Source organism: Elephantulus edwardii, unplaced genomic scaffold, assembly GCF_000299155.1.
Source record: "Elephantulus edwardii isolate Elephantulus edwardi_28Jun2011 unplaced genomic scaffold, EleEdw1.0 scaffold00208, whole genome shotgun sequence".
NCBI lineage: Eukaryota > Metazoa > Chordata > Mammalia > Macroscelidea > Macroscelididae > Elephantulus > Elephantulus edwardii.
In genome coordinates this window covers 1,942,808-1,956,145 of record NW_006399958.1, presented here as the reverse complement: position 1 = coordinate 1,956,145, position 13,338 = coordinate 1,942,808, and the positions used below count along the sequence as shown (strand labels likewise).

General features: G+C 48.5%; 1 protein-coding gene across 1 annotated transcript; it reads left to right on the top strand.

The window, feature by feature from the left end:
- The first annotated feature begins 2,449 nt into the window (after nucleotides 1-2,449).
- Nucleotides 2,450-8,915, top strand: KLK14 (kallikrein-related peptidase 14). Its single transcript, XM_006897359.1, has 5 exons — nucleotides 2,450-2,489; nucleotides 3,472-3,643; nucleotides 7,634-7,887; nucleotides 8,213-8,349; nucleotides 8,763-8,915. The coding sequence occupies exons 1-5, from the start codon at nucleotides 2,450-2,452 to the stop codon at nucleotides 8,913-8,915; spliced, it is 756 nt and encodes a 251-aa protein (XP_006897421.1).
- The last annotated feature ends 4,423 nt before the right edge of the window (nucleotides 8,916-13,338 follow it).

Genomic DNA, 13,338 nt, shown 5'->3' with positions numbered 1-13,338 from the left:
ACAGTCACTGGTAAATTTAAGAGGCTGGAAGAGGGACTGGGAATGTCACGCTTTTATCCCAAGTTCAGATGGGGCCTCTAGCCTCAGGACCCCACCTTGGCTGTCTGGCATCCTTCCTCATCTCATCTAGAGTTTGGTTTGAGTCTTTGTTCCTCTCTTTCTCTCTCCAGGTCTCTAGCCTCCTCTCTCTCTGCCCATGTCCCCGTCTCACTTTGGGTCTCTGTCCACCCCCTAGGTCTCTGGTTCCCTTTCTTTCTCTGGTGGTCTCTCTCTCTCTCTCTGGGTCTGTATCCCCTCTACCCTTTCTCTCCAACCTCTCTGTCCCCCTCTTTAACTGGGTCGCTATTTCCCTCTCTCTCTAGGTCTCTGTCCCCTCTCTCCTCTCTCTGGGTCTCGGCCTCTCTTTCTGGGTCTCAAACCCCCTCTGTCACCCTTTCTCTCTGGGTCTCTGTCACCCTCTCTCTCTGAGTCTTTGTCCCCTTCTTTCTCTGGATCTCTGACCCTCCCTCCTCCACCTCTCTGGGTCTCTGTCCCTGCATCTGTGGGTCTGTCCCCTCTCTCCTCTCTTTGCGTCTCTGTCTACCTCTCTCTTTGAGTCTCAGTCTTTCCCACTTCTCTCTGGGTCTCTGTCCCTGCATCTCTAGATATCTGTCCCTGAATCTCTGGGTCTCTGTCTCCTCTCTCTCTCTCTGAGTTTCTGTCCGCCGCTTTCTAGGTCTCTGTCCCCTTCTCTCTCTGAGTCCCTCTCCTCCCTCTCCCTGCTCACTGTCCTCCAGTCCCTGCTCCCCTCTTTCCTTCTCCCTGGTTCTTTCTCCTCTTCTCTGAGTCAGTCTCTCTCTCGTTCTCTGCCTCGTTCTCCACCCCTCACTCTGCCCCTATGCTGCTTTGCAGAGCCTGAGTTGAGAACCCTCTCTCCCTCTCTGCCAAACCCCTGCTCCTCGTCTCCCCAGGACACGGAGGGACGCAGAATGAGAAGAAGTCTGGGACTCCGAGCTGCCCAGTGCCAGGGCTCTCCTGCTGCTGTCCCCTGTCCTTTCTCCATCGGGACACCTTGGCATTCTCATCCTCCATCTCCATCTCCTCGTCCCTTCCCATCAGTCTGGCTGTTTTCATCTGTCTCTCTCTATCTCCCTGTTCTGCATCCGTCTCTTTCTTCTCTTTTTCTTCCATTGCAGCACCATTTTACCACCCCATGCCATCTTCATTGCTGAGAGTCGGTGTGAGTGCACGCGCATGAGCATCTGTGAGCATTTCCACCTTTTCAGTCTCTCTCTGTTTCTCTTTCTCTGTATCGGCTTCTATCTCATCTTCCTCTCCTTCCCTCTGTTTTTCTCTCTCCTCTCCCCACAAACTTCTGTCTTTTTTTTTTTTTGCAAAGAGTTTAAGTAAATACCTGTTTTAATAAAAAAAATCTTTTATAGCAAAGATTTATGGTTTACAATGATCACACAACTGGTATTTTGTACTTTAGTACTTTTTGATGCCGTGTAATTTCATATTTGATCTGAAACTTCTGTCTTTGTTTTCTTCTTTCTCTGCCCTAATTTCCGACCTCTGTTTCCTCATCTGCCTCCGCTTTTATCTAATTCAATATAGAACATTAAGCTCCGATCTCAAGCAGCCCAGTATCTTTTCTCTAGCTTGATCTCCATCTCTCTCTCCTTTTTACAGGTTTCTCTCTCTCTCTCTCTCTCTCTCTCTCTCTCCCCCCCCCCTGTGTGTCTGTACTTCTTTTACTCTGCCTCCCCACTTTCCTATTTCACTTTTCTTTCATTTCCCCAGACTCTCTCTTCCCTGGGGCCACCTCTCTGTGTGTCTTTCTGTCCCTCCTTCTCTCAGTCCCTCTCAGCATCTTCTTCTGAATCTGAAGTTACCCCCTCCACCTCCTCTTCCTCACTGTGTCACAACGGAAGAGGAAACCTCTCCTGCCCACCCTGCCCCGGGGTCCCCCTCCCTGGATTCCTCTCCCATTATATAACATCTTCCCTGCTGGGTGTGTTCTCCTTAACAATTGCGGGCTGCTTCTCTGGTTAGAGAGAGGAGGGAGGGAATGGGACCTGGGAGTCCTGGAATGGGAACTCGCTAATAAAAAAAATTAAAAAAAAAAAAACAAAGTCAGGAGAAGAGCAGGGGGCAGGGCCAGTCAGACAGAGGAGGGATAAAAGGTGGCCAGGAAAGAGAGAGCCACTCCCGCTTCCGCCACCAACAAGGCTGGTGGGACCCAGTCCTGCCCAGCATCTTTCTCTTTTGCCACCCAGGAGGCCGCTGGGCCCTGCCCTCTTACTCTCTCTGACCTCTCCTTCTCTCTCCCTATCTCCGTGTCTCTCAGGATCTTGCTGAGGCAACTGACTGTTTCTTCTCAGACAGATCCTTTTTCAACCTTGTCCTCTCACAGTTATTCTCTCTCAGCATTTTTTTTTTCCAGAACCTTCTCCCCCACCCCCCTAGAATGTTATTCCTGCTGACAGCACTTCAAATCCTGGCCATAGGTAAGAGGACGTATCGTATCGTATCATATCGTATCGTATCGTATCGTATCGTATGGGCTGGGGATCCCTCAGAAACTGTGCTATTTGTAGGTAGGTTGGTGAGAACGAGACAGAGGAGTGTGGGGATTGATTCCTGACTGTGGAGTGTGGTGGTGGGGACCCAAGTTCTGAGTCGGAGATAGCAAAATTGTGGGCATGGGGCTTGGAGGCGACAATCAGTGAGGGAGAAATAAGTGAGACTTTGTGGAGTTGTGGAGAAGGATGGATAGCAGGGACTCAAGGCATTTTTACAACTATGTTAGAAAAGAACAAATGTGGAATGTTGCCTGAGGAGAGGTGTGTCAAGGAAGACGATTTGGTGAATACAATGAGTGTCGGGTGAGATGATTAGTTCCTGGGGTTTATAGTGACTGGTTGAAAGCAGGACACGGCCTCCAGAAACTCTATGAACTTAGATAAATGTCAATAGTTGTAGAGGGGCTCCAGGCCTTTTGTTCATAGGGTCGCTATGAAGTGGTGCTCAATTCGACAGCACTCAACAACTACCACCACCACATAGTGACTGGAAGGTTCTAGAAAGGACAGGGAACTCCTTGGATGTGTTGGGGAAGAACCATGAGAAGGGAAACATGGCTTATTGTGAACGGTGGTGACAGAAAACAAATAGGGGAGAATGGAGTGAAAGGTGTTTATTTGTTGTACCCAGAATCTGAATGAGGAGTTGGGGATAGAGTAGATTCTGGGGAGGTCTCTATAGTGCCGGTGCTGGTGGTTGGGGAAATCGGAAGACTCTCTGTTTGCATAGGTCAACAGTAGAGGTAAGGTGGGGCATATCTCTCTCATTGAGTAGGGCAGATTGAAGTGGGTACTTTGCAGGCTAAGTGGAAATAAAGAGAACGTCATAACCTTAGATTCCTAGAGAACTGGAGAATGAAATCTTTGTTCCTCTGCTTTTCCAACCCAACCCCACTCCTAATTCTAGCCATGGTACACGGCCAAGATGATGAGAACAAGATAATTGGTGGGTATCCGTGCATCCAGAACTCCCAGCCATGGCAGGCAGCCCTCCTGGCGGGCCCCTGGCGCCGCTTCCTCTGCGGGGCAGCCCTGCTGTCGGACCAGTGGGCCATCACTGCTGCTCACTGCGCCAGGCCGTGAGTGACCTCTCCCTTGGCGCTAAGAGCACCCCAAGAAGCTAGGACTTTGGGGAAGCTTAGCTGAATACCGGAAGCCTTACTTAAAAGCCAGTGTAGACTCAAGGCCTTGGTTTGGGATTTAGGTATGATTCTGGACTGATAACACAGCCTCAAATTTTGACCTCAGTTTAGATTCTGAAAATGGATAGGCAGTTGAGAATCCACAGGCTGGTCTTACACACAGAGCCTAAACCTGACACCGAACTGGGAAATCCATTCTGACCCAAGACTCTGCATATAGTCGAATGTTTGGGATTTGAAATCAGTGTATAGTCTACAGTCAAGAAGTCAAAACCTTCCTCAGAATGCTGCCTAGAACTGTGAACCCAGTTGAGAAACAGCCATAAATCCAGAAGAGACAGAGATTTCCTAGCAAGTACTGGGGAACCTGCAGTATGAGTTCTGAACATAGACTAGAGAATACAACCTTTCAGTGGTACTTTCTTTATGCAAGATTTAATTCATGATTAATCTGCAGTCCTTCTTTGAACAACTTAGGACTAAGTATCTAAAACTCAGATTGCAGAGCAGAGATTGAATCCCAGATGCTATACTTAGAATCCAGACCTTGGCCTTGAAATCAAAGACTAGACTAAATCACCCAGTGACTCTAAAACCGGATCTAATGCCTTAACTTGAACTTCAGTCTAGAGGCCAGAATTCGTTTCACCTCAGTGAACGCGAATCCAAATATACAAAGCAGCATCCACACTGTGAATTAGAGCCATACCCTGGATCTGTGCTCGGAATCCAGACAGAGCCCAATCCGATGTCAAGATCTCAGACCAGAACGAGTGTAGAAGCCAAGAGCCGAGACTCTTGTTCTCATTGCAGTGCAGTCAGAACCGACTCGCCTCTGGGCTTCTGTGACTATAAATCACGTGCGAGGTGACTGCCCGTCTTTCTCTCATGGAGTTGCCGGTTGCAATATTCCCTGTTGGCTACAATGCCAGGGCTCTCAAGTTGAGACCGAGCGGCAGTGTACTCTGATCAACGCTCTTGGAGAATTTGGTTGTGCTGTTAGCCAAGGGCTGTGTGCATCTCAAGAGGTTCAATTCCACCAGTGAGTGGCTCCGTGAAAGAAAGATAGGCAGGTCCTCCCATTAAGATTGACAGCCTAACTGCAATCCCAGGGGAACACGGTTCGAATCCACCAGATGCTCTGCCGGAGAAGGAGGTGCAATATCCTCCTGTACCAGTCAGATCTGATTTGACGGTATACGCACACAAAATAAAAAATTTTTTAAAAAAAGATTGACAGCCTAGACAACCCAATGGAGGCAGAATCAGCTCAGTAGCAGTGCATAGAATAAAAATGTCAGATCACTAGTTCAAACCGTGAGTTGAGCTGAAGCACAGAGCTCAGGTCAGTGTCTAAAACTTGGGTCATAAAGCGGACCTTAATTGAGAACCCAGAGCTCAACCTAGAATCTGATATCTAGGTCCTAATTACTCATTAACGAATATAGAATGCGGAGCCTACCCTAAAACATAAAACTCAAACCCATATCTGGAACGCACACACATAAATCATTACACAGAGCTCAAAACAGAGCCCTTCATCTGCACTAAAAAAAAGGAAAACTCACATTTGAATCTAGAACTTGTGTTATTTGGACCCACTCTAGAGCCCTGATTTATTCCTATAGCCAACTTTTTTTTTATTTCTTTCTGTGTGTGTGTGTGTGTGTGTGTGTGTGTGTCGTCAAATCAGATCTGACTGGTACAGGAGGATATGGTCCCTCCTTCCCCGGCAGAGCATCTGGTGGATTCGAACCACGTGCCTCTGAGATTGCAATGCAGGTTCTTGCCACTAGGCCACCAGAACTCCCCTTATAGCCAACATTTTAAATTGTCTGGAGTTTAGAACTCAGACCTTAGAGGGCTGGAATTGCCCACCTCCAAAATATCACGTATGATCTAGAATTTAGAGTCACAGCACAGAGTCAAGGATAACTCAACACAGACTCTTGATCAAGAACTCAACAGTCGTTATTTTACACCCACGCCAGAGACAGAGAAAAACTCGAGAGAGGGAGGTGAGGAAAGTAGAATTGAATCAACACAGAATGCCCCAGGGAAAGGACCCGGGAGTCAAGGACATGTTCAGCCACAGTGTATTATGGTTGGGTGCCCCTGAGCTGGTTCCGAGTCACAGTGCCCCCTTGTGGGTCAGGGTTGAATGACCTCCTAGAGTCGTCTTGGTTCTAATGGCCATGGGAAGACCTTGGTAGTGCAATGGTTAAAGTGTCCAGCTGCAAACCAAAAAAACTCAGTGATTGAAGCCGACCAGCTGCTCTGTGGGAAAACAATGGGGCAGTCTGTTTCCATAAAGATTAAGAACACCACCATCAAGGGAGCTCTGGTGGCATGGTGGCAAGAAGCTGTACTGCAATCCCAGAGGTCCGTGGTTTGAATCCACCAGATGCTCTGCTGGAGAAGGAGGGGCAAGCTCCTCCTGTACCAGTCAGATCTGATTTGACACTACGCCCGCGCACACACACACACACACACACACACACACACACGATTAAATTAAAAAATTAAGAAAAAAAATTTTTTTTAAAGAACACCACCATCACCGCCAGCTCCACTGCTGTGGAGTGGATCTTGACTTACAGTGGGCCCCCACCCCGTTTCCGAGGCTGGGAATCTTTATAAGAGATAGCCCACCCTTTTCCCAAAGGACAGCTTGTGAGTTCCAACTTCCAACCTTTTGGTGGTGGTCGTTTTTGGGTACCACCGAGCCAGAGTCAACCCATACATAGCTGACCCTCCGGCGGGTTTTCAGAGGCAGTTAATCACACAGGAATAGATTGCCCATCCAGCTGGTAGATTTGAACCGAGTACCTTTGGGTTGCCAGTGTGACTCTTTAACACTAGTCCACCGGAGCTCCCTAACGTTTTGGCTGGCAGACTGATATGTCACAAGGTGTATGCTGCTGGGGCTCTTTTGTAAAGATTTACACAATAGAGTATTAAACACTAAAAAAAAAACACCACACAAACCAACAAAGAATTCACAAAACGCTGCATGTGGACATGTACCGAGGACATGTGTTAGGTGAAATCAGTGAGTCACAGAAGGACTCTTACAAAAGAAAATCATTCTAAAATGAGGAGCTTTGGTGGCCTGGCGGGTAAGGCATTGTGCTCCCAGCCCTAAGGTGAGCAGTTCAAATCCACCGGCTGCTCTGAGGGAGAAAGATGGGCAAACCCCTCCAGCGGGATTAGAGCCGTGGAAAAACGTGTTAGAGGGTCAACTGTGAAGTCAGTACCCACTCGATGGCAACGCACAACACCAATTCTTAAAAAAAGATGAAGGGAGGTTTGACTCTAGAATCCTCCCTGGATGTTACCAGGGATGGAAAGTGAGAGAGAGCGGGGCGTAAAATTGAATAAAAAGATCAGCTGAATAAACAGGTACATTGGCCGAAGGGAAAAGACAATATATAATAAGCAGCAGAGCGGACATTTAATTAAGTACATCAATCAATTGCAGTTATTGGCCAAAACCCAAATGGGTTTAAATAATCAAATGAAACTCTCACTACAGTGTTATTTGGGGGGAAACATTTACAGCCTCAGAAGCGGTACACAGCAGTTCTGCTCTGTCCCTCCGGGTTGCTGAAATCAGTATCGCCTACATGAGAGCGAATCTGATGATTTTTAGTTCTGGAGTCTACGGAAGCAGATTTCCAGGTCTTTGTCTCTCGAAGCTGGGGAGTGGGTTCAAATCTCGACCCTTTCGGTTAGCGGCAGAATGCTTAGCTGTTGCGCCCCCAGGGTTCCTTGCAGCAGAGGGGAGTACGTCAGGCTTGGAGGAGAGCTCATCTGCAGGGCTGGGGTGACTCTGGGGGGCGGGTCAGGTTGGGGTGGCACTGGGAGTGGGGAGGGGGTCTCTGGAAAAGACGATGAGCAGGACTGTTTTTGGGGTTCCGGGGCCAGGATGCTTCGAGTAGCGCTGGGCAAACACAACCTCAAGAGGTGGGAAGCCACGCAGCAGGTGTTGCGGGTGGTCCGCCAGGTGCCACATCCCTGTTACAACGCGCGCACCCACGACAACGACCTGATGCTGCTGCGCCTGGAGCAGCCCGTGCGCCTGGGGAGGGCCGTGAGGCCCATTGCGGTGGCCCAGGCCTGTGCCAGGCCCGGGACCTCGTGCCACGTGTCCGGCTGGGGCACCACCTCCAGTCCCATTGGTGAGGGAGTGGACTCCTGCATCCTGGAAAGGGGGAGGTGGGGGGTGGGCCCTGGGTCTGAGGGAGGAGGGATTGGGGTGAGAACTCCTGGATCTGAGGGAGGGTGGGGTTGGGTTTGAGGACTGCTGGGTCTGAGGGAGGAGGGGATAGGGAGTGAGGACTCCAGAGTCTGAGGGAGGAGGGGCTAGGGAGTGAGGACTCCAGGGCTTAAGGGAGGAGGGTGTGTGGGCTGGGCCTTCCAGGTCTGAGAGAGAAACAGTCTGTGTCCAGGACTCCTGGGTCCTCTCAGGGGCAGACCAGCCATAACCCCACAATGTCCCCCCAGCCAGGTACCCCAATACCCTGCAGTGTGTGAACATCAACATCTCCTCTGACCAGGAATGTCGCCAGGCCTACGATGGTGCCATTACAGAGGGCATGGTCTGTGCCGGGGTCCCTCAGGGCGGCAAGGACTCGTGCCAGGTGAGGCTCTTTGTGGAAACTGGGCATCAAGTAGGGGTGGAATTGCAACCCCAAGTGGTCTCAGAAACACGAGAGTGAGGAGGGGTCAAGAGAGGAGAGGAAACTCCAGGGGCTGAGAGCAACTCCCGCTTGGATGATCGACCTCACCCCTTGAGGACTCCGTGTTCTCATCTGTCAAGTGGGTATATTGCCTCTTTGGGTGGCTGGTGGAATCAGATGTCGTCAGGGGGAAGCAAGGACAGAAAGAGACAGTGACGAAGAGACGGAGAAGGAGGGAAATGACTCCAACCAGGACGCCTCCTGGTGGTCAGCCCTGGTTGGCAGCCGGCCTCCCTATCTCTGCACTCAGCGCACCACATCCCTGGCTCTGGTCATCTGTCAACAGTGTCTGCATGTCTGTCTCTCCCCTTCAGGGTGACTCTGGGGGACCCTTGGTGTGCAGAGGTCAGCTCCAGGGCCTCGTGTCCTGGGGGATGGAGCGCTGTGCCTTACCTGGTTACCCCGGGGTCTACACCAACCTGTGCCGATACTACAACTGGATCCAGGAAACCATTCGGGGCAACTGATCCTCGGTGTGACCCCGCCTTCAGAGCCCCTCGCATTTCCCCAGCCCCTCTTCCCTCAGACCCTGGAGTCCTGTCTCCCAGCTGCTCCTCCTTCAGACCTGAAAGTCCAGATGCCCAACCCCTCCTCCCTCAGATTGGAAGACCTGAACCCCAGTCCCTGCTCCCTCAGATCCTGGAATCCTCACCACCTGCCCCTCTTCCCCCAGAACCTAGAGTCCCAACCCTATCATCCAATTTCTTTATTTCTAGGCCCAAACTTGCATTTCACAGAAGAATTCCTTCAGGTGTTCTCTGTCCCCTTTTCCTCCTTCATCCTTCCCAAGCAGGGCATGAGCAGACACCCTGCAGAACCTTCTGTGTCTCTGCAAAGCAGCCCATTCTCACAATAAATGGAATGATCCCACGTTTCATCCATTTGTCCATTTCACTCCTTCCACTGGCCAGTGCACAGTGACCCCAAGGGGCCCTAGTCGGGAGCTGCGTCACAGCACGTGGCCCACTCTGTTGTGTGTTGTACCTGGGCTTCTGCTTCCTCCACTGTGGACAGGGTTCCACTTAGAAGAAAAGATTCTCCTCTCCCTCTCTCATACCCAGGAGTCCTCGGCCCCAGGCCCCTGCTGTCTAACTGTCGGGGGGGGGGGGTCTCAACCCTCTGAGCCTCGTCTCTGGGTCCTGTGAGCTGGAGCTTTAGAAAACAAGGATTGTTGTTAAATGTCATCAAGTCAACTACAACTCATAACATTGAGATGAACAACAGATCTAAACCTCCCCCTACCCTGCACCATGCACACCATCTCCGAGATGCTCAAAGCCATTGTTACAATCACTGCATCATTTCATCTTGTTGAGAATCTTTTTCTCTCTGACCTTCCACCTTTCCCAGCGTGTTGTCTTCTTCCAAAGATGAGCCTCTCCTAACAACATGCCAGAAGAATGTGAGGTGAAGTTTTACCATCCTTTGCCTCTAAGGAGCACCCTCGTTGCACTCTTAGCAAGATGGACTTGTTTGTTCTTTTTTTTGACAATCCATGATATATTCAATCCTCTTCTCTAACACCACAATTCAAAGGCATCATTTCTTCTTCTGTCATCTTGACTTATTGTCCAACTTTCATAGGCATAGGAAGCAATTGAAAAGACCATGGCTTGGATCAAGTGTACCTTGGTCTTTAAAAATAAAGGGTTGTTGCTGTTAGGTGCAGTTGAGCCAACCATGAATTCCAGTAACTAACAGCTCTGAATGTTACACTATTCTGTGCCATTCTTATCATCTCTGATAATCTTGAGCTCATTGATAGATTGTCACCGTATCAATTCATCTTGTTAAGGGTCTTTCTCTCCTTCACTGGCCCTCCAACTTTCCAAGACTGCTGTCTTTCTCCGAGGACATGTCCAAAATACGTGAAAGGAAGCTTCACCATCCTCACCTCTAAGGAGCACTCTGGTTTCACTGCCCCAAACTCATGGTCATCCAGTTGGAACCAACACATAGCTGACCCTTTAGCAGGTTTTCAGAGGCTGTAAATCATGTAGGAAAAGATTGCCCCTCTTCCTTGGATCTGTGAGTGGATTCCAACAAGCAGAGATGCACTCTCTTAGGAGTAAAAACACAGCTTCCTATAGACTACACCATCAAGGACCTACATTGTTGTTGTTTCCACTCAACACCTACAAAGAAACAAGCAACCAAATCCACTACCGTTCTGTTGATTTCGCCTCATAACCACCAGATAAAGCAGAACAGCCCCCCTGAGGCTAGTATTTAGGGAAGCAGACAGGGCTGCTGTTGGGTTCCAACCATCGACCATTTGGTTGACAGACAAATGTATTGACCATTGTGCGACCAAGTTCCTTAGAACTTGCCTATTTCCCTGAAAAAATTTTTTTTTAAAAACCCCCATGATGTAAGGAAAGAAGATGTCTTTTGTCTCCCCATCTTCAAGCCCAGGTGGTAGGGTCTAACATGCCTGGTGATTGGAACCCACCATTGGAGCCCCCGGAGAAAGCCAGCTGATCTCTTCCTGTGCTCTCCCAGCCTGACAAAGGCAATGGAAGGTCAGCTAGGAGTAGGAAGCAACTCCATGGCAGAGTTGGAGGTGTTGTTTTGTTTTGTTTTTTAAGTTTGACTCACTGACATCAGCTCTCAGGTGCGGTGGTGGATAGGTGTCATCAAGTCAAGTATGACTCACAGTAAGTTTATGAACGACAGGTTGTTACCATGTCCTATCCTGCGCTGTGTTCGTGACCTCCACTATGCTAAAGCCCATTGTGGTAGTCACTCCGTCAATCCATCTCGTTGAGTGAGTTTCTCAGCTGAGTTAAACACACATTTGAGTGCAAGTCTTGGCAAAGCCTGCCTCTAGTTTTCCTTTTATTTTGTTTCCACCCTTCCTGCTTGACTCAATTCTTCTCCCTTCCCACAGACACTAACTCCATTGACCTCAAATTTCTGGTATCCCTTGGAAGATATGTGCTGTTTCTACTTTATATGAAACCATTGTATTAGGTACTCATTCTCTGTCTTGCTTTCACTCATCCACGGCTATTTCTAGGATCATTGCTGTACACACCAAGGAGCTCTGGTGGTGGTGTGTAAGGTCAGGAAGATCTCATGGACTACCAAGACAACTACCAAGTCTGTTTTGGGGGAAATGCAACCAGGGTGCTCCTTAGAGGCCAGGATGGTGAAATGTCACCTCATGTGTTTTAGACATGTCATCAGGAGGGGGCCAGTCCTTGGAAAAAGACATCCTGATGGGGATAATGGGGGCTCAGAGAAAGAGAGGAAGATTCTCAACAAGATAGATTGACAGTGACTAGAAGAATGTAGTCATGCATGTAGTCAAGCACATTGGAGGTCATGAGCATGGTGTGGATCATAGGGTGGCTGTGAGTCTTTGTGAAGTCAACAGCACCTAGCAACAACAAGAAGAACTGAAAGGTTGGTGGTTCAAATCTGCCAGTCAGTCTTCAGGAGAAAGACTAAGAGTCTCGACGAAGAGTCTCCCCTTGTAAAGATCTACCACCACAGAAGCATGATGGAAGGGCTCTGTAAATCAAAACCAACTGCATGACAAATTTGTTCTACACTAGGTGCTGATCTAGGAGCTCTGGTGGCCTAACTTGTACAGTGTTGTGTTATTAGCCAAAAGGCTGCATCTCCAGTGGTTCAAATCTTCCAGTTGCTCCAGTGGAGAAAGATGGGTAACCTCTCATTAAGACTTACTGTTTTGGAAACTCAATAGAAGGTCACCTTGAATCAGAATCAACAGCAGTGAGTGAATGAGCGCGGCACTGTTCTACTTGCCAGATGCTGGGTTGCTAACAGAAAAGTTGGCAGTTCGAATTCGCCAGCCGCTTCATGGGAGAAAAATGAAGCAATCTCCTCTTGTTAAAATTCACAGGGTCAGAAATCTGATGGAGCATTGCTATGAGTTGGAGTCAACTTGGTGGTAGTGGTTTTACATTTTAAGTAAGACAGTGAGACTTTGTCTCACATACTTTGGACATGTTATCAGGACATGTCCTAGAGAAAACCATTACGGTTGGTGAAGCAGTGAGTCATTGAAAGAAATCAAAAGATGCTCAGTGAGATGGATTGGCTTAACGGCTATGACAATGCATTCCAACACAACAGAGATTGTGAGAATAGCATTGATTGGCCATTCCACATACTTTGGGCATGTTGACAGGAGGGGTCAGTCTTTGAAGAAGGATCTTAATTTTGTTGTGCATAGGATCATGGTAAGTTGGAACTCCATGGTACAAAACAAAGGGACAGGATGTTAGCATAAGGGCTAGAGGTGTGAATCTATCCACAGGAGCCTCAGAGGAAAGACTTGGTAATCTACTTCTGAAAAACCAGCAATTGAAAAACTCCACAGAGCACAGTTCCATTCAGACACAGTTGACATCATTTCTTGAATCGGAGTCCACTCCATGCCACCTGGCTTTACCTTGCACCATGCACTGCTCTAGGTGTGAGGGATATAGCTGTGTACAAAGCAAACCAAATTCCTGCCCTCCTAGACCTTACATTTTAGCGGAGAGAGACAGGCACGGAACAGTATCTTTATGTCAAAAAATACCAATTATTGCACACTCATTTTATTGCTGTGTTGTTCACAATAGCAAAGAAATGGAAATAACCCAAGTGCCCATCAACAAAAAAATGGATAGAGAAGCTTTGGTATATTCAACAATGGAATACTATGCAGCACTCAAAACAACGCACTCATGAAATATTATACAAAATGGGGGTGACTGTGGAGGACATTATGCTGAGTGAAATATCTCAGTCACAAAAGGACAAATACTGCATAGTGCCACTGTTGTAAAATGGGACTGACATCGAGGCTGGGGGGAGACTGAGAACGATGGGTTAGATTATGTATACTGCATTGAAACAGATAAGGGAGAAAAC